General features: G+C 39.7%; 1 protein-coding gene across 2 annotated transcripts in view; it reads left to right on the top strand.

Moving 5' to 3' along the window:
• Positions 1-20,780, top strand: part of GMDS (GDP-mannose 4,6-dehydratase) — a 417,125-nt gene that overhangs the window by 341,507 nt on the left and 54,838 nt on the right. For both annotated transcript variants that reach the window (XM_061995859.1, XM_061995860.1), the window contains one exon: positions 3,405-3,501. In XM_061995859.1, coding sequence (XP_061851843.1) covers positions 3,405-3,501 — 97 coding nt within the window. The remainder of the gene's footprint in view (positions 1-3,404; positions 3,502-20,780) is intronic.

Below are 20,780 nucleotides of genomic sequence, written 5' to 3' on the forward strand. Positions count from 1 at the left end.
AGACCCAAGTTTTCCTAAAGTTTTCTTTTTCATTAATTTATTGTTCATTTTCAAATGTGAAAATATATTTATTAGCATATATTTTATTTAAAAGAAGTTTGTGATAGTTTTAATTTCCATGAAGGGGCTGAGCTGTAGCTAGTAGTGGTTTTAAGTATTTTTTAAAATGCTCTCAGTTCTGTTTCTATGTAAAGATAAGCAAGGAGATGAAATGCATATACTTGTTCAGTTTATCCATGCTTTTGTGAAAGGTTCCCTTTTTAGTTGATTTCTTCATCACCTCAAAAATATATGTACTTTGCCTTGTTTGCCTCTCAGTTACAGCCATTTGGACCATTTGGTCCATTGCAGTGCTATTCTCACCCTTCGATTATCCTGGCTCCCCATGTCCTTCTCTGCCCTCTTCACACTCCATTGGGTGGGTACTCCAGCTCCTTGTCCTGAGAAAATCATCTCTACCTGTGGATGTTTATATAGCTTGACTATTGCTCTTTCTAAATATAGGAAATGAAAAATAATTGGAATCTACAGAGCTGAAGAAGAAAAGAAGCATTCTTCACTCGTGATAATAAGCGTTATCATGATCTGCAGTGATCTGCAGATATGGAATTAACCTTAAATTAAGTGCAGTCCAGTCCTCTGTAAATTGAGTGTAAAAACTCTTGAGGTGAAACAAGTAAACTTGCACATGCATTTGATATGTGATTAGCTTAGTTTTATGGAAGTCTTCAAGCTCAGTGTTAGCAGTGTTATCCACTAGAGTCGGCAACAACTGTCATCCTAAGCAAACCCAAAACACCGATCTCCAACAGTGAGACATGGAAGCAGAGATGTAGAGGCCATCAAACCTGCTGTCAGTACCAGACTATTCTGCAGAGTATTCTGATGTTTGGCTGATGCCATCAACTGTGAGAGCAAACCCATCCTTTGCTTCAATGAGAGAGTGAAGGTCCCCACTATGGGGTGGGCAGTGGCCTTGCTATAGAGGCTCATTGCCTGCAGGTTCTAGGAACAGTGTTTTGTGAAATGCCTACACTAGGCAAAGCAGGCACCTGCCTGGAAGCCCTGAGCTTTGACACCAGCTAGAGGTTGGGTAGATCCGCTCCCCATCCCCTATAAATTTAACTTAGACCTGATTAGACAAACTTTTTTTAGCCAGGAGTCCTTTGTGTTTCTATCAAGTTACTGAAGGCTATTTTCTTGCCTGCTTGGGTATCCACCCAAAGGAATGAAAGGCTCGGTAGTGCTTGAGGCTGGAGCTATCTCAAACCAGAGAAACGTGAGAGTTCCCCGTGTTTCAGGATAATAAAGTTTTGGTGGGTTTGGGTTTTTTTTCCCTTTGTTTGTAATTAGAGGAAGAAGGGTGAGGGAGTTGGTTAGCAAAATGGATGTCTTGCTCCTGGTGTCAGGCAGGTCCCAGTGCAAGGTCTTTTATCAGCAGTATGGTGTCCGAGCTGTGAGCCCCAAGGTGCCAGGAGTAATTAGAAGTGAAGCATTCAAATGCTACTTTGTTCACAATGAGAAATATATTTTTTCCTTGTGAACTTTTCACATTAAGGCTGAACTAAACGGGTGGAGATTTCTTCTTAAGCTGTTTCTATTGTTACATAATTTTGATAGTGACATTAAATGAGTCTTTACTGGCTAGACTGAGCCTCCTGGAGCCTATTGGGTGTTAAATGGGGTTCTCTGCTCAGTGACCTCCAACAACAACTAATGTCTCCTGATCTAAGCGCTTCCTGTTGTTTTACTGGTGACGGTTACTTTTCTATTAAGCTCATTTGAGTCCTGCAGATTTTTACCCTCTGCCCTTTAAAGGGAGGGTCTAATGTTAGTTTTGGCTTCTGAATGAAAACTTTGCAGTTCAGGCTTCAAACACAGCAACTGTGAAAAAGAAAGAAAGAAAATTTAAATTATAAATCATGTTTAGCAACATGGCATGACTATTAACAACTGACTTCACTGTGGCTATTATCTCTTGGAAATTATTTCAATGTGAAGTGTTCCCAGCATCAAGCATCCTACAGGTTTTGCTAATCATCCAAAGTCATGCATTGTTGCTTTAAAAATCATGGGTTTTAAAAATTAGTAGTAGCGCATAGTTCGTATTTCATTTTGTCTTTCAGTATTTTAAACTTCATGGGTACACAGAGGTCACATTTTCTGACTTTCCTCCTAAGCCTCCAGGGCTGATAATTCAAAAATGAAGGCTGAGACTGTCAAAGAATTAAACTCTTCTACGAGTTTTGTGGTGGCAGGGGAGCAAGGAGAAATAAAATCTGTGACAAAATCCCAAGAGCAGGCAGTACAATTAGTAAGCAGGAGGCGATGGGCCCCTTTTCTTTCATTGCTAGTGACTAAAGCTAAATAGTCTAAATCACAGTGCTGATTTAAATTACATAGGTTTTACTTAAACCAAAAAAAAAAGTAAAGGATTTCATCACCACACCTTTATGCCAAGCTGGTTCAGAGCCTCATGATACGTACTTAAAGGCAAAAAGGAAAGAGAGTACAGAGTTTCAATCACAATTCTGGATTTTGTACGTTCAGTGGATGAGGTTTGCAGTGGATGAGGTTTGATGCACCAATGTATGTTCATATGTATGTCATCTGAAGCATTTGTTTTGAGAGGGAGCATCATCCTGAGGCTTGCAGGCTGGCCTCTCCCAAGGCAGAGCTCGTCACTCACCAAACCTTTCCTCTTCTGCTCCTCCTGACATTTTAGACCAGGACAGTTGCTAACAAAATAGTTCATGGCGCAACTAGATCACCTAAATTACAGCAAATTGCAGGTTGTTCAACACATATGAAACTAATTTGGACAAAGTAGCTAGCTTTCAGCTCACGGGTAGTACTGTTTACAGTACATGTATGTGAAGTGCCATGTCGAACTAGGACTGAAAATTCAAGAACTGTTTTTGCTTTGGTTTTCCTAGTTAAGCACAAATTAAATTATGCAGCTTAATGCTATTCAAACAGAGCTTCACGTCCATAAAATTAACAGATTAAAGAGTTCCTGAAAGTATTGGCCAAAATACAAGAATTAAAAATATTATAAGAAAACAACTTTGAACCAATCCACAAAAGAAAAACCCTCACTGTCATATTTATTTACAGATGCATTCTGAAATCAGGACATTTTATTTTCCTCAAGCATTATGTGTTTAATTTGGAAGTCCTGTATTTTAAACCTTCCACTGAATCAAAAAAAACAAAGAGACTTCAAAAGCCATTGTTGCTCCATTCAAGTCTAAACTCTGCCTTTGTTCCTACAGCTAATGAGTTTATACTGTCCTGCAGGGAGAATTGACACCAGCCTCAAATAAATGAAAGCAGGCCAAATGTTGGTAAGATCAGAGCACTAAAGTAATTATGGGTTGATTAAATGTTTATCTTCTTTACAGGTGGGAAGGGAAGAATGAAAATGAAGTAGGAAGATGCAAAGAGACTGGCAAGATTCACGTGACAGTCAATCACAAGTACTACAGGCCAACTGAAGTGGTAAGAAACTGCCCTCTCTCAGCTTTGCAAATGAATAATCCAATCATCCAGCCAATAAATTGCTGCATTTGGTCAGTACTGTGTGAAAACGGCTTAATTGTGCTCCTGCTGGCAGCTTTCAGAGCTCTAAATTAGCCCACTTGCCCACCCCCTCACAGACAGCTGTCAGGGAACAAGCAGGCAGCATTGCTCAGGAGGAGTGTCTTTGCCCTGTTACAGAGATGCTACTCCGCCTCAGTCACTGAAGGGGAGGAGGGATGCTTAGTGGGATGAAACATCATCTCATGGGAAACAAAACAAAGTGTACACCAACTTGTTGTTCCTCTGGTCTTGAATGGGTATCTGGTCATCTCTCCTCCAGCTGTAAGAAGGGAAAGCAGAGGAAAGTGAGCACTGATAGACTTGATTTTTTAAGGTATCTCCTTCTGTGTCTTCGTGACAGTGTTTCAACTCCCGTGACTATCCCCTGTTTAGCTTAGATCTTTGTAACTTTGTGTAGCACAAAATGCACATTTCAGAAGCCCAGATGTACTTTGTTTTCTTGGATGCTTTGCAGGGACTCACTCAGTAAATGCTCATTCACAGAACACATCTTTACTCCCTGGAATACCTTAGTGAAGTCTACAAGGGATGCTAAACCAGTACACACTGTTGACAGGACTGAACCACTAAACGCTGTGCTCAAATTGCCTAATGAGCATAGTATCATCAAATAGAATCATAGAATCGTTTTGGTTGGAAAAGACCTTTAAGATCATCAAGTCCAACAACTCAGCATGCAAGGAAAAAAAAACCCACACAGTATTTCCAAGTCAGGCAGGACAGTGGCAACACACAGAGATGGTACAGGACAGAGCCTGGTTTCTGGACGAAGAGAACAATAGCTCCAATTGTGCAATGTGGGAGTGGGTGTGCCCAGGAGAGGATGTTCTGGACTCCTGGGGAGGGTGAGCATCAGCTATCAGTCAGTCCGCTCAGAAGTGTGTGAGGAGAGCACGTTTGTCTGCACGTGTGGAAGTGGACAGGGGTTCTAAAGTGGAAATACAAGAGAGGAATAGAGACTTTCTTGTTATGCAAAAAAGGGCTGGGCCTTGTATTAGAATCGAACCCTAGGAAGTCATTAAGAACTGTCTGTCATTCTGTGCTTTGGTAAACTGTCAGGATGATAAGGATGAGACAAAAGGACTTACCAAACAGGAAGAGGACACTTGACTCAACAAGACTGCCCATTGTGAGACCCACTTTTCTGCTTTGTCATACCTACTTCTGACAAGTAACATATTCACTCCTCAAAATTCAAGGGTTGTATGTAGTTCTGAAAACCTCAGAAGCTGTGGTTCCACCTTATTCATGTGCTCAGACATTTTCTGCTGTAATAGCAATGCCTGTGGTCTCCTCTCAGTCCTTATTGGTCTCCTTTTTGGGAAAACAATTTTTAAATTCAGCTCACTATAAGCTTGTCTATTTTGGGACAGTGGATATGGGCAGGTCTCTCAGGAATGCTCACACAATTTCTAGTGGGTCTGTACATGAGTATAAAGATGTATTAAAATACAGAGTGGAATGTGGTATTGAAACAGCATGACATATAAACTCTGTAGACATCTGATGTTTATCTGAAGTTATCTGGTCTGTCACAGGCTGCCTTCCCTTGGGCTCCATCTCTCTTCCGCTGCCCCCATCTTACCTTGTGTTTAACTCAGTCCCTACTTGGTTCCTGTGAAATCCAAGAAAGCTGTGAAAGCTGCTCAAGCATGATCAAGGTAGAACCACAAAATGAGTTTTGAAGTACCTTTGCCTTAAGGAATGTGCAGATGAACTGTGAGCAGGCACTTGTAAGGCATCCTGCAATCAAAGTTTCCTTCTTAGAACATCTCAGAATGGGGACCCAGAATCACTTTTTTTTTCTTTTTTAATCCTGATTTTGCTTCCATTCCTTATCAAAGGCAGTCAAGCTGTTTGTTTCAGTCAAGAAATCACACCTGTGCAATTTAACAATGCCAGGCCAAAATCCAGTCCATCGTGAGAAAGCAGGGAGAATTGATGAGAGAACTGAAGCAGTCTGACAGCACTTGCCCCCTCCCACCACCCTCACTAAGACCACTGGAGGCAAGAAAGCCTAAGGCTGACATTTTGGAAGGGAGTTTAGTCAGATCAGTTAACGGGAATTCTGCTGTTTCAGCTGACGCAGAAAATCTGATGCTCAGATTCTCATGTCTTATTTGGAAAGATTTCTATCTGTCTGTGTCTCTAAAATTTAACATGGTAAACTGGAAAGTGAAAATAAATATCATTTAATCTTGTGGACAGTCAGCCCTGACAGTGCCAATATATTCATTTAAAAACACATTTGTTTTCTCCAGTTAGTGATCCCTGGGGTCAAGGCCTCCCATTGAAAAGCTTAGCTGTACTGAAGAAGAAACCTTGAAATGTGAGACTGTCTTATGGTCAAACTAAGTAAACCCTTTGAATGCCTTGCCTCTAAATCTCTTCACTCTGCTTTTTGACCGCTCTGGGGCCCCCTGATATTTACTGGCCTTGGGAACTATTTGTGCTAATGCTTCTAATGCCTGTCTCTTTTCTTCCCTCCTTGTATCTTGCCAACTACAAACCTATCAGTATCATTTCTTTCAGCTTGTATCTAATTCCTATCAGTATCTTTTCTGACTTTTTAAAATTTTATTTGGAGACTCTAACCTGCTGGAAGGATTGGGGAAAAATTCAGCAATTCAGCAATTTTCACACAAGCTTTATGACAGGTTTGCTGGTTATACTGAACTTGATATGCTATGAAAAAGCTTTCATGCATTTTGCAGACTTTTTAACACATGACTAGTCAGGTCATACTTCACGCTCATTAGCTGCCCTAGTCATGTAAAGATAAGTTTCCACTACAGTTTACCCACCTGTACAATTTAGATACTTCAGAACTCATCTCACTAGTCTTTCCTATTTTTGTTACAATCATAATGTTCATATTTTAGCCAACTTAGATTATTTAAATCTCAGTATAGACTGTTTGGTATTCACAAAAGTAATATTAAAATTAATTTTCAATGTCTTTGAAAAGTTAAAACTGAAATCCAGTGAGCCACTTCAGTCAGTTAGAAGCCAGCAACCCTGCAGCACCCAATGTTGGAAGCAACAGGTCTCTCAACCCCTGAAGTTGGTAATTTTTAGAGAATTAGGGCCTGTCTTTAATTTTCTTATCTTTCAGCAAGATAATCACTATTAATTTGTATGCAGAAGTTTCCCTCCAAGAATTGCACAATTACTTCTAATCAAATTATGCCCATTAAAGTATTTGAGTAAAATTGCCTCTATTATTTTTGCATGGCAGATATTGAGCTAACAGTTCTATAGGAGCTTGTTTCATTTCGTTGCCCTTTCCTGCAATAATGAAGATTAACTCCAGGTCTCACTCATCTGTCCTGTCATCACAGAGCTTAAGATGTATATCTCCCTCAGTTAGGCTACTTTTTAAAATGGAAAAAAACCCAGAAACTGTGTAGCCGTATGCAAGTGTTGTTTTTTTTCTCTGAATCTAATGCTCTGCAACGTAACAAGGAATTCTTGCCCTTCCCTTCCACTTGTTCTGTAGTTATCCTACTGCTTGCCTAGGATAGGAACTGCAGGTTGTACTCGCGCATCACGTTTGTTATAGGCTCACATGGCTGTGACTCCGAGGATGTACATACATCAATGCAAATTTCCTTGCTTAAAGCAAGCCCTGGAAACTCTGTCACAATGTGATGCTAATGTTTAGGCAGTCATCTAGCCTCTTATTATTTTTCTTCAAAGAAAAAAAAATGGGCATGCTGACTTGCTAACTTCTTCCTTTTGTTATATGCCTTAAGCATTAAACATTTTACTCTCAGTCCTTTCTAGTACTGATTTAAATGAAGCTTCATGTAACAGTCAGGAGAAAAAAAAAATCATGGCACTGTCAAAAGATACTTTGTCCTCCTAGAATTATTTCTTTAAAACTGCTGTTTCTAACTCCTAAGAAGTTCTGTATCCCTCCTCATCAAGTTGATTACTTTTCAAAAGATTGTTTCCTGTATCTAAATATCTACAGATAGATAATATACAAAAGAAATTCCTCAAGTCTTCTATGTGTTGCTTACACTAAACTTTACATTTCTTCTTAACTATATTTGGCCTCAGTTGCCCTTTTCCCTCCTTGGAATTAAGCAGAACAGCTTTAAATTTCAGTCTCTTCAGATGTTTTTAAAAATTCAGCTTTATGTTTCCCATGTTTCATAGGATTCCAGTAAAAATTCCTTGGGGCATATCACATTCTCCCAAAGTCAGCTTTCTTAAAGTCAAAAACATTTCTGAACTCCTCTAAGTGTTCCTGCCCTAAAGAGCATTTAGAGTCTAATGAAACCATGATCACAAAACCCTAAATGCCCTGTGTTTCTACTGTAGTTTTCATACAAGCTTCATTTCCTACCCTTAAGTTCAGAGCCGCCTGTGACTGTAAACTGTTCAGATGTCTGCATGAGGAAACACGTGCTTCCCTTCCTCAAGGATCTTTTTTGCTCATCAGTGTCAATATGTGGCCTGTATTAATACTCATGAAAATGCAATGAGAGCATTCAAGGAAAAATAATCTTCAGATTAATTTCCTGTCTGTTTTCCTCATGAGGAGCCAGGTAAAGAAGTTGCAAGTTGTCATAATTCTGACAGCATTCTCTGGTGGTTTTTTTCCTCCTTTTTCTGAAAATGTATGTCAACATGTGAAAACTACTGCCTTGGTAAATTATTATCTCAGTTGTCCTTAATTCTCTTCCAAGCTGACTTTGCTGCTGCGTTAGCCAGAATAGTTATATCTTTCCTTACTTCAAACTCAACATTGTATCTGCATTCCTTTGGCACCCTCTTCCTTTTAGTTATCCTTCCTGCTAATAAAATCTGCGGTAGATTTTTGTTTGTTTGTTTTAGGAGGTATCTCTGAAAACATACATGTCAAATTCAGCCAAGAAAAATAATGATTAGTAGTAACTTGTCTCTGTATAGAATTTATAAGGCACTGAGCACTTCACATATTCTAAATGTTTCTCAACAAGCATGTGAAAAAGGTTTAAAAAAACTAGTACTAGTACCACTGCATTTCTGCTTCTGAAACACATGTATGGCAGAGCAGATAGCACTGTTTGAGCTGAGATCAGGAGGCAGTGGCAAAGTTAGGAGAGCCTAGTGGCACTGTGCTCTGCTGCCAATCCTAGCAGACACAACCATCCCTCCACAGGTAGCTTTCTACTTTTCACTTTGATCTTATTCATTTTAGTTGTTCCTTGGAAAATAGGAAGATCATTTGTGCTTCTTCTCCAGATGTCACCAAACCTGGGAAGCCTCAGTAGGCTCATGTCCAGTCTTTCTCACTGTCTCGTTTAATCTTCTTCTTAGCAGTAGCCCTAGCTTACCTCTTTTCTTGTGGGAGCAGATACTTACTATGTGCCCCTTCAATGCTCACACACACATTTGTGACTCTTTGCTTTGTAACTAGCTCATTACATCAGTATTAGCCAGGCACATCCAATAAAGGAGTCCCTCTGGACACCAGTTTGCAGTCCTCATATGCTATACTTTACTTGATTGCCTCTCTTTGCGTCATCCTACTCCTCCTCTGCTGTGCCTCCAACAAAATATTTCTCTGGCGACTTCTACGTCTGGCTCTGTTCCCCTTCATCCTTCATCACCTCTTTACTTGCTGTCATTTCTGAGGTTTTGAAACCAGCCATGTGTCATTTGTGACCTTCACATCTTCATTGATCTTCCTGAGAACATCAGCCTGTCTTTCTGAGTCTGCTTGCTGATTCTCTAATACCACAACTATCCGACAAGACAAGCCAGAGGAAGAGGGAGTCCTTACCTCCTGAGGTCTATGTTGGAGTGCTTTTGCACCCTGGTGTTGCACCGTATGTTCATGTACAAGATCAGTCATTTTTCTTCAGAAATATTTGCACTGACTTGAAGAAATCTCTGACTGACTTTAGGCAACACAATTTTCCACTCTGGGTGGGTAAAGAGATCCCATTGAAAAGCTAGTGTGTGAAGATAAAGCTGTCATCTAGGCAGAGGAGTTAGTAGCTTGAATTTATTGCTCATTTTTTAAAATTCTGTTGACATGTAGCAATTAGTAGCAATCTTGGATGTGCCAGATCCAGGATCAACTCCTGAAAACAGATTTTAAAATTAAGCTTAGGTGACTAGAGGCTTAAGACCGAGGGAGAGTTGAATGAGGATAGAATGCTGTTTACCTCCTTAATTAGGCCCTGATTCAGCCAAGCATCCAAGCAAGTGCTCACTTCAAGGGCATGAATAGTTAATAAGGACAGTTTCCATACCCGAAGCAAAGAGTGTGCTTACGTGCAATGCTGCATCTTAATATGAAACAAAGCAATTCATCTGTGATGGGAACTGAGATGGCCAGCCTAAACGTTTGTGGGAACTCAGGAGGTGCCAGCTTGTTTGCCCGCCCCATCCTACGTGAGCACAGTATTTGGGAACAGAGTTACTGACAGTTTCTTTAGCCAGGTTCTTTTAGGGTGGCTTTGCAGGCAAGAAGGAATTAGACCAAGTTCATACAATTTGTAGTTTTAATCAACTGCTCCTGCAGTGACGTTTCCTGCCCGTAATTCTTCTCTGCCTTCCTGGCAGTGGGGGGTCTTACCACCACCTTTTCACTTATTCATGTTTATTCATGCACAGAATGTCTCTATCTCACCTCTTATCCCTTTGCCCTCCCCCTTCTCTTGGCCTGCCATTTGGCCTCCTCCTCCCCCTTGTTATCTCTGTCTGCTGTCTCACCCTCATTTGGACCATCCCTTGTTTTGTTATCACTGCCTGTCCTATGCATGAGCCATGCAAACACTTTCTGTGCTCCAACAGATGTGATGGGAAATACAAAGCACCTGAAGGGAAATTACAGGTACAGGAGAAAGCCTGGATCAGGCAAAAGCCATGACAGGAGTCCAGGCTCAGGCAGCACCAAAGACACATTTATCACAACTGCCAAGTATTCCCTCCTACCAACAGTCTCTGTCACCTACAGTCTATTCCCCATTTCCAACATAAAGTCAGACATTCAAAAGAGCTGAATTGTTGTCCAGACCACATATTAGAATACCCAGTGAGACTGGAGTACTGGCAGAGCATCTCAGCACAAAACTGTTCCCACCAGGGCTTTCTAAACACCTTGGTGTCAGAGGTAGCTGAGGTCACTTACAGACCTGATAGCTGTTTCACATTCAAAAGTGGGAGCGTGTCTGAAGATCTTTCTGCCTTTCAGAAACTGTTTATTTTATTTTACAATGGGATTTTAAAAGTCAAGCAAAACGTTAACAATGCTGTTCACATTTTGACTGTGTTTCCCACCACATTGTAACCTTTTCTTTTAAGCATGCTGTGCCAACTCAACTCTTGCAGTGGTTTTGGAATGGCAGCACAGAAGGGTAAATGACATGATTTATATGAAAATATAAACAGCTTTTGAATAAAGAGGATATGAGACAGAGGTGACGTTTCCTTCAGCAAATCTGGAATTAAGGGCTAGACTCCCCTCTAATTTCTCCAGTCTTCACAAGAGCTTGCCTGCCTTCAGCTGTTTGTATTTTATTTTATGGGTGAGTGGGTGCACAGAGGCAGACGACAGCCACAGAGTGTTCATGTATTTCCTCTGAGAAGCCAAGAGATGGTTTTTGTCTTGCTGAAAGCAGCTTCTGGTGAGTTTGGGTCAGCAGATGCCTTAACATCAGCCTTTTCAGCGTGAAGTCTTCCAGTCATCAGTTTGCTGTGTTCTTAGCTGTCTCGAGCCTGAGTATGCCATGGCATCCAATATATTTTCCTGCTTCAGTGATGGTACTTCAAGCCACTCATTCTCCAAATCCTAAGCCCACTTCTCCCAAAATATGTATCACTGTTACTTTGGTGCTGATTAAGATGTTATCAGAGTGCAGTTGTTCCTGTGAGTTGTTCCCCATGACAGAGTGTGAAAGGGCCATATGGACTACGTTAGGAGAAATGTAGGAAGAGGTAGCCAGTTCTGAGGAAGCAGGAGGGTTTGAGCATTTGTATCCAAAAGTTTTCATTTCATGTTTTTTTTAATTGTTCACAGTCCAAAAATAACAATGGGTTTCTTTTACTTTTTCTTTTTTTCTTTAGTTATTTGATATTTATTCTCCTAGAAAATGTGGAATGTTTTCACTTTACTTATGGGAGAAAAAAAAAGTTAAAAAAGTATTATGCCAAAAAAAAAAAGATAATAAAATTGACTTTTCAGTTTTTCTCAGGAAAGACCAATTTGGGGAGATGGAAGGGTACTTTTCTAGTGTAGTCAGGTTTTCTTTTAGACTGATCATAGAGATCTTCCATCTTGCCCCAAAAAGTCCACAAGAAGCTTTTCTTCGGGCTTGTGTCTCTGTCCTTCATAATTTACAATTTCTCTCAAAGGGGCAAATGGTTGAGAGGAAATGGAGTTTTGGAAGTGGTTGTTTAAAAAAATAAATAAACTTTCACCTTTCCCCTCTACCACCTTTAGAGTAATCATTTGTAAATTACCAACTTCATAACAGAGGCATGAAGAGGTGTGGGACCTTTGCTATTGTTGCTACCCTGTGATGATGATATTGATGAGTGCTTAACCACCTTCCATATCTTCCATGTCTCATCTTTGAATTCCACTAAAAACCTGTAGCAATGATTCTGACCTTAACAAAGTGTTAGAAACGTTTTACATTGTTAATCTTACTTCCCTAGTGTTCAAGAAGAGCTTGTATGGTTGAGTGGCAGGGGAAAATGAGCTTCATAGATCTAAACAACTTTTTACATTGTTTTTTTTTTCTTGCTGAATAAAACCCTAGAAATTTTTTTCTGTGGTATAACCCTCTGCAGTGCTTGTCATGAACCAGGAAATGGAGCTTCATGCCCATGTTGGATGCTTCCCAAATTGTCTGATGTCCCAGCTGGATGGGTGAAAGAGGAGACAGTAATTATCTGCAGGGCAGGAGAGACTTAAACATTAAAGAGCTTTATGCCTAGGATCATCTGGAATTTTTGCTCATTCCTCACATATAGTGTCTGAGCTCACCAAAGCAGACAATATGAAAAATATTAACAGGATTCAAGAAGACATTAGTAATAGATTAAGAGTGCATGCCTCCCTTGCAAGACTCTTTTTCTTGATTTTTTTTTTCTTGCAGCCATAAAAGTGTAAAGGTGAGTAGGTGAAGTCAATTTTAATAATTCACAGACGATAATATATCTATTTCTCACTTGACAGAGCTAGTGTTTAAACTATTAGCATTGTCTGGCATAACATAAAACAGCATCAGTCACTCATCCCTTTGAAACGTCTAACCTAGCGTCATTTAAATTTCTTCCTTCCAGCTTTGCCAGTACATTTTAATAGTCTTGGTAGAGCTCTCAGCTGACTTGTGACTTCAGACTTTATCTACTAGGTTGTGGTTAGGAATGGAGTAAGGCAGCACCATTCCTCGTCAGCTTTTTCTGCATGCACTGACACGGAAACCTCAGTGCTACAGATGGACATTGAAATTCAAAACAGACCACTTGACTGCTGAGCAGAAATGAGTTTTTAAATCAGATTTTCTTTTTGGTACACTGTTCTGTAATTTTTGAAAACACTCTTTTTTAGGTTTTTTCTTCCCTTCATCCAAATTGCTGAACTGGTACTACTTTGCAGTCATGCTTAGTATTGAATAAACTCTAAGAGGAAAGGTAGATTAACGATAATGAAAACAAGAAAAATGTGTTTTAAAATAGGATGCCCACCTGCTTTTTTGTAGTAATTTGTGACAAGTTCATGTTTATAATTCACTACATCTGTTACTGAGTTAGTGCTTTGCAGACCTTAGTTTTACAAATTCCCAGATTGGGTGACTCGGAGTGGAATTGCTTTTGGTTTTGGGTTTTTTTTTTTCTGTTTGACCCATAAAATATTACACTTCCACCTTCTGATATAGAAAGCAAAAACATCTATTAAAACTTATTTAGAATAACAAAGACTTCTGACTAAAGCAATTGGCTCCCACTATAGTTTTGCCTTAGATAACAGTTGTAAATTTCTAAACCTCTAATCTTTGGCACCATTTCCCTCTTGATCCTAGTTTCTGTTTCCATGTGTTGAGAGAGATTAAAAAGTGGGTTATGAAGTGAAATTGGAAGCAGAGGAAATGTATAATTGTAGGAGGAGCTCAGGTGAGCGATATGGCCAAGTTTGCTCTGCACACTGTTTTCATAGCTATGAAACAAACCCTACTGGGGCCTCGTCTTATACTGCAGCGTTACAGCGGATCACATGTTGTGACACTGCTCCTCACTCCAAACAATTCTTCTGTAGTGCTAATCCTGTAAGGTTACCACAGTCTTTTATCCTGCACATAGCTGTCTGAAAAGGCTTGCAGATGAATATCCAAGGTAGTATAAAGGTGTTTTTCCTGACCTTTTTTCCCTGTCTCCTCCCCAAGGTGCTTATTGGTATTATCTCTGTATTTCACATATTTGTTACATGCCTTCTGGACAACTTCTGGGCTTAAAAGAAAGACCAAAATTAATTTTGACTGATGAAGTGAATCCCAAAGGAGTCAGACAGCTCAGGCACTGTAAACAAAAAGTTGGCATGATTAGAATCTGACTAGCCCTAAAGGTAAGCCACCCACCACTATAATAATTCAATAGCTGTGTGGCATAATGAATGCAAGGGGAAGGTGGACATGGGAGTGAAAACAAAAACACAGGAAGGTGCATTATTCACAACAGTAGAGGTTCACAACAGTGAAGACTTATGTACACTTGAAGAACAGCCAAAGGGAGTTGCTGATGGATGACAGGCAGTTTATGTGCTGGAAGCTCATAAGAAGTAGTCATATTTTTGCCTTCCACTATTAGCGACTACAATTAGTTCTACTTTGGCTTAACTGCTGGATGGAGTTTAAAAAAAAAAAAAAGGCATGATATAATTCATTAAGTCCCTAAATTTGTGAAGGATTTCAGGATTTCCTACTCCAGAGTAACGCATGGAACAATTGTCTTTTACACTCTTGATAGCGTAGCTTGCTATGACTGACAATACCACAGATGCAAACATCTGCATCCAGTAGGTACTTCAGGTAGTGATTTGGTTTTGGGGGAAGGGGGTGTCAGGGCCACGATTGCTGGGGGGAAGCTTCTGGGAGAAACCATTCCTGTGTGCAGGTACATGGCATTGATGTACTTGCTCTGTTTTTTGTGAGGATTAGTGTTATATGCCAGAGTTTGTCAAATGTGCCTTCTGTACATTCACATACAAACAACTGGCTGGAAGGTTTAGCTCCAGCACTGTGACAACATAGACAACCGCCGTTCATCTATCTGGGTGTAACTTACTAGGCCTCTGATATGGGACAGACCATTTAGAAATGTGGCAAAGCAGATGGAGTCACTGTTGTTTTTGGCTCGAACTGCCAAGGATTGTCCCATTTGTGGTGGTAAGAGCCTGCTGAAGGGATATGCACAGTGATCAGGGAAATGTGATCAATAACTCATTTTCCACACAGCAATGAGTGCCAATTACTGCCTGAGACAGAAAGAGCTAAATGCATTAGAAGTGAATGTGTCCTTGGTTTGTGTATCAACTTTCTCGTTACTACCAACTACTTTTTTTCTTTAAGGCCTGAGGAAGTTGGATTGTCTCTCAGGTTTCCCAGTGTCTTTTTTAACTGCCAAGAACTCAGCTTGACACTGTTTGCGGTTATCAGTGAGCATAACTTCACAAGGCATAGTATATCAAGAGTGCCCTCAAACATTAGGTGATGTGAAGGCTTTCTCTGGGATCCTGTGTAACTTGTCAAAGATACTTCAGGAGATCGGCATGCTTCAGCAGATATATCAAACCTGTGTGTCTCTTCTAAAAGCTGTGAGTAGATTGTTGAGGAAGAGGAAGGAACTTTCTACAGGAAAATCTAAATTATAGATCAGGATTCAAAGTGAAGAAATATCTAGTTAGATATTTTTGAGTTTCCTTTTCATTCATTGATATCAATTGACCAATTTTTAATCTCAAAGTAGTATCATTTAAATATTGACAATGATTTCTATAGATATGCACTTTGAACAAAGGCATTCTGTTGATTTAAATTATTTTAACATGGAAGGTTCCTGGATAAGGAAAGAGAGGCTTGGCCTTTTCTGTAAGGATACCAATTCAAACTGTAATGTGAATGGGAAGAGATGACTTGACAGTGCATTGGTGAAGGTAAACAGACTAATTTCTGTGAAAAGGATGTTGACAAGCAGTGATTTTTGGGAAGCCTCCAGATAGAGTCCAGACGCTGACTTTAGGGATTTAGGCAATATAAAAATTATTATTAAAAAAATAACCACAACAAAATAACAACTTTGTATCAGCTGTGCCTGCAGTTTGGTTTGGGGGTTTTTTCTTCTTTTTTTTTTTCACAGACTTTTTTTCTATTAAACATTTCCAGAAACACTTGTACAGTTAAGCCTAGTGCTGTGGAAAGGACTAATATCCTTTTTTGATAGACTCTTCCTGTCTTGCTTTTGTGTCAAATCAAGTACATCTCAGCTGCAAGTTTATGCTTCTTAAAAAAAAATAATAATGCATAAGGCCTTGAGCCTGATAGACCTCATGTGGACCTGAGCTAAAATGATCACATTGGATATCGTGGTGGTAAGTGGCCTTGCATATTCACGTAGCCTCAAGCATAGAGACTCCAAGACTAAGTTCCAGGCATGCTAACAAAATCATTTGCTCATGTCCCAAGTATTGTTTTGCTTTGATTTCTTCTCATCCCCAAATTCATCTTTACTTTGCCTCATAAGGTGATGCTTTGGGGAGGGGGATCTTACAAGCATTCTGGTTTGTTATTTCTGTTTTGCCCCCTCTACAAAACATCCCATTGATTGTTGCTACAAAGAAGCAAACAGATTCCTCATTTTTTACACACAGATCTCTCCTGAAAACTCCTGTGTTGCCCTCAAAAATCACTATACTAGTGATGTGTAATGACTTCTTGTGGGTCTTTATGATACATTGTTGTTTGCTATTTTGTCCTAGCACTGCCCTGTATCTCTGTTTATTTGTGCTCAGTTTTATATCCTGAACTTAGCCTAATGAGTTGGGTTAAATAAAAGAAACAATCTGGTAGCAAGAGTGTGAAATACATCAGTGCAACAAAAGCAGAGTAAATTAGCTCATATAAAACCCTGTGTTTGTCATGGTAGTAGTAAGGCTTCATGTTGTTCAGTGATGGCCTCAGACTATGAACATTTTGTGCAGGAAAAATTATTTTGGTCCTGGTTTGCCACACAGCTAGAGCAGGAAGACTCTTGGTGATGGCAAGGGTCCTGACCCCTAAATGCAGACTTCCACCTGCATGCAAAATCTGAAACAGGCACACTAGTTCACTGAGTAGCAAAACCAATTTTCATTGCCCTGAGACCGAGGAGCTCATCCTCTTCCTGGAAACTCCTTGGATACCATCTTTAAGTGGTTTACAGTAGTTTTATTAGTATTTTTCACTGTTTTAAAGATCAATGGAAGCCTGTTCTGAAAATTTTAAGTCCTTCTTTCTTTGCATTAGAGTTTCAAGTTAATGGTCTGCAACAGTTACCTCACATATTTGTAATGATGCATTCTCTAAATATAAAACTCTTGTCTGCTTGCAGTTAAAGGAAGATCCAAAGAAAATTAAAATATCTGGCATATAGCTATGGTTTCCACTATCACCTCAGTAGCCAATTTTACAAATTGAATCTTTACAGGGAAAAAATATTATGACGTAGTGGTTTGTTGGCTATATCATACAAGTGTTATACTGCTGACTGTGTTACTATAAATTTCAAGCCAGTGCACATTTTCAGCAGCTGCAAGGTATCTTTACAAACATTACTGGTGTTGTACTTTAAAAAGATGTACTTTATATTCAAAATGACTAAAACATTGTAGGAGGTTTCAACTAGCTTGTATATGGATTGTACAGTACCTGTCTTTTTCTTCTTTCAGAAAAATGCAGTTAGTATCTAATAGATCCAATAAACCTATCCTGCAGGTTTTTTTACTAAAAATAAAAAACTCAAGGTTATAAATCAGATGATATAATGTCATTGGTTTGTTGTGCCCCCTTGTCTGAGTTGTATACACTTTCTGATGCTAAAGACTCCGAAAGTTTTGTGCAGAGAATTTGGGAACTCATTTTCATTACACTGTGACTTTCTTATACATTCAAATGGGCTTTACAGGGAAGTTTAGCATTATTATTAAACTAATTGAGTGAAGGCTCAGGTATCAGCTTAATTCTGCTACTGGCACATGTCATGTGGAGAGTGTACAGTGCTTTTGCAGGGCTGAGGCTTGTCTCCTGTCCTGTTTCTTCTCACCACATGCTTGTGCACAGAGGGATTTTACCTCTCTATTGAGATACATTGTCTTCATACTTTGTTATTCTCCCTAGCCTTCCACTTCATGTCACTAACTTAATGTGTTCCGTGTCACTCATCTTCCTATATCATTGTTAGGCATTCCAATATTTTGCTTTCTCTTTCCCCACAATTTTCTTTTATCACTCAGTTCTGCCTTTTCACATGTCTTTAGACATTGCATTTTTACTCAATTACATCTCTTCAGAACTAAAATGCTTCTGGTTTACTTAGTGGTGGATTTTTTTTTTCAAAGTGAAATATGAGACTCTTGCCCCAGAACACAAATTCCCCACTCTCATTACTCCCTAGCACCTACTGCCTCTCTCTGCTTTTGCTGCCCAGCTAACTGAACAAGCAAATGTCTTCTCCATCTTTCTGCAGAAACAGAACTTTAGTTTTTATTCTAGGAGATGCCTTTTAAAAGATCCTCAAGAATCCCAGGTTCTGCTTACACAGAACAAAAGCCAAAAAAGCACATGCTTGGAAGTACTCCACAGGCAAAAAAAAAAAAAGGGGGGGGGTGGGGAGAGAGTTCAACTCCTTTACTTTTTTTTATTTCCCAGATATTGGTAAGTGAAACAGAACTTGATTTGGTGTTTGCTGTTGATGAGATGCATGTGCCGTGCACATACATGTGCTTTCTCTCTCCTTCTTCTCTGTTTAAATCCTATTTAAACAGTGCTCAGTGACTGCTGGGAGTTGTAATCCATGTGCAACTCTGTCATGAGGCAAACACCAGCTGGAGGGACGGCTCTACAGAGCAGTCTGCAACAAGTTGAGTTGCTGAGGAGTCATAAAAGAGGGGGAAAAGGGGTTCACAAGTACTCAGTGCCTTTTGGAAAGTGTTTCTTACACTTTCTTTAGAGCTACAAAGTCTGTATCTTGTACAGTTTCTTCTGCTTAACCAGCGACAAGATTACAAAACAGAAAATGACAGAACTTCACAGCCAAATTGGTACTTTGTCAGATTTGTTTGACAAGGTTTTTAACACAGCTTCAGAGTAGCCTGAAAGCACCTATAAAAATCTGTTGTTTACAACACAGAAAGAAAATCAAAATCTTTTGCTTTTTACTGAAGGGAACTTTTTTCCCCTGCCAGAATCACCAATGATGTGAATATTTCTACTCAGTTCTCTGCTTCTGATACATGTTTCCATTATCCATCTCTAAAGTCCTTAACTGGGTGTATTTTCAGAAAGTTATCTGAGAAGCACAGATGTTTGGAAGTTTACCATTCTTTTAATTAAATAATGTGTTAGGGTATATTTATAGCTTTGCTGATTGAGAGCCATAGGTTAACAACTCCCGTACTCCAATACTATTGAGTAATTGCCCAGGGCACTATCCTAACACTTCTGTAAAACAAAGCACAAGGGACTGATAGTGTAGAAAACTGTAGAATTTTATAAGGGAATTTTAATAGGGACCACTATTAAAAATAAATACCTCTGTTTATGGGTAATGGCTAATGAGTGGAATGCTAAAAAAGATGCTAAGCAGTGACAGCTTCAGCAATAGAAAAGATAAACTTCAACAGGTAATTGTGAGTGCTGAGTATATCGTAATTGTCACTACCAATCTTTCTTGCCTTGTTTTATGCTCAAAAATAACAAACTGGTACCTGTGTTGTAGCAGAACAGATCTAGGGAATGTTTGAAGGTACTATGAATTCTAACCTGGCTCTAAGGATATTTGGACATTGGCACCTTTGAATTGAGTACATCCCATTGTTTACGCTTCCTGCTTGTAATCTTTTACCAAGGCAGAGCTCTAACAGATTAGGGAAATGAGGACCTTGGGAACTATTGTTAGCAGAGAACAAGAAGGTAGACTTACAAATGATGGATGCCCTCTTAGGAAAATACATTGAGTTGATATTGTTGCAAGTCGTGGGCTGTGAAATAAATCTCTTCACACTTGACATACATTACAAATTAAGCCATTGGTTCTTGAGGTGAAATTGATTTTAATGTAGTATCATGCTGGCACCTATCATAGACCACCTTGCAGCATACAGAGGCCAAAGAGGTAAAGTATGGAAATGAACACAGGTGGAGGCTGAAATCCTGGCCACAGCCTTCAGCAGAGCCTAAGTTTTATTTGCATGGTATGTTTTCACAAAAGGAATCCTGCTGCCTGGACAGTGAATTCTCCCAACAAAATGCGTTACACCTATTAGTGAGAGTGGATGTTCAATGAGGTGACTGCAAGGGGAGAGAATGGGAATCCCACCCCATGTCTGGCCAAGGTAAGGAAGAGAATTGTGGTTACACATCTTTTCTTTTGCTAAGGTAATTTGAAGAACTGCACACACACACACATACACACAAACTATCCTGACCTGTCAGTCTGTAAGCCTTCACAAACCTGCTTTAGCAGGAGGCTGGACTAGATGATCTCTGGAGGTCCCTTCCAACGCCACCCATTCTGTGACTCTTTGCCTCTTTCCCTCTGCTTTTTCCTGATGAAATGCTGCAACTAGAAGGCTTATGGGTATCACTGTACATCTGCTCTAAAGCGTTGATTTAAAGAATGAGTTAATAAAGCTTTCCCCTTCTGTGTGACTGCAAGACTGTTAACAGTTCCATTGCTATTCAGATGCTTTCATTTACTTGCTGTGACCAATTGAAAGTCAGCTTTGAAGAAAAAAGGCAAGTGATGCCATGCTTAATTCACTCTCGAACTCAATCCTACATGAGTAGCTGACAGTAATGATGTCAATATTAGAGACTTAGAGAGACATTGGACCTCAGAGCTGCAGACAGATCCCTGGATCCTGAGTCCTACTTCAGGGTGGAATTTGTGAGCGAGGCATCCCCTTCAGGGTTACTCAC

The sequence above is a fragment of the Colius striatus genome, chromosome 4, assembly GCF_028858725.1.
Source record: "Colius striatus isolate bColStr4 chromosome 4, bColStr4.1.hap1, whole genome shotgun sequence".
NCBI lineage: Eukaryota > Metazoa > Chordata > Aves > Coliiformes > Coliidae > Colius > Colius striatus.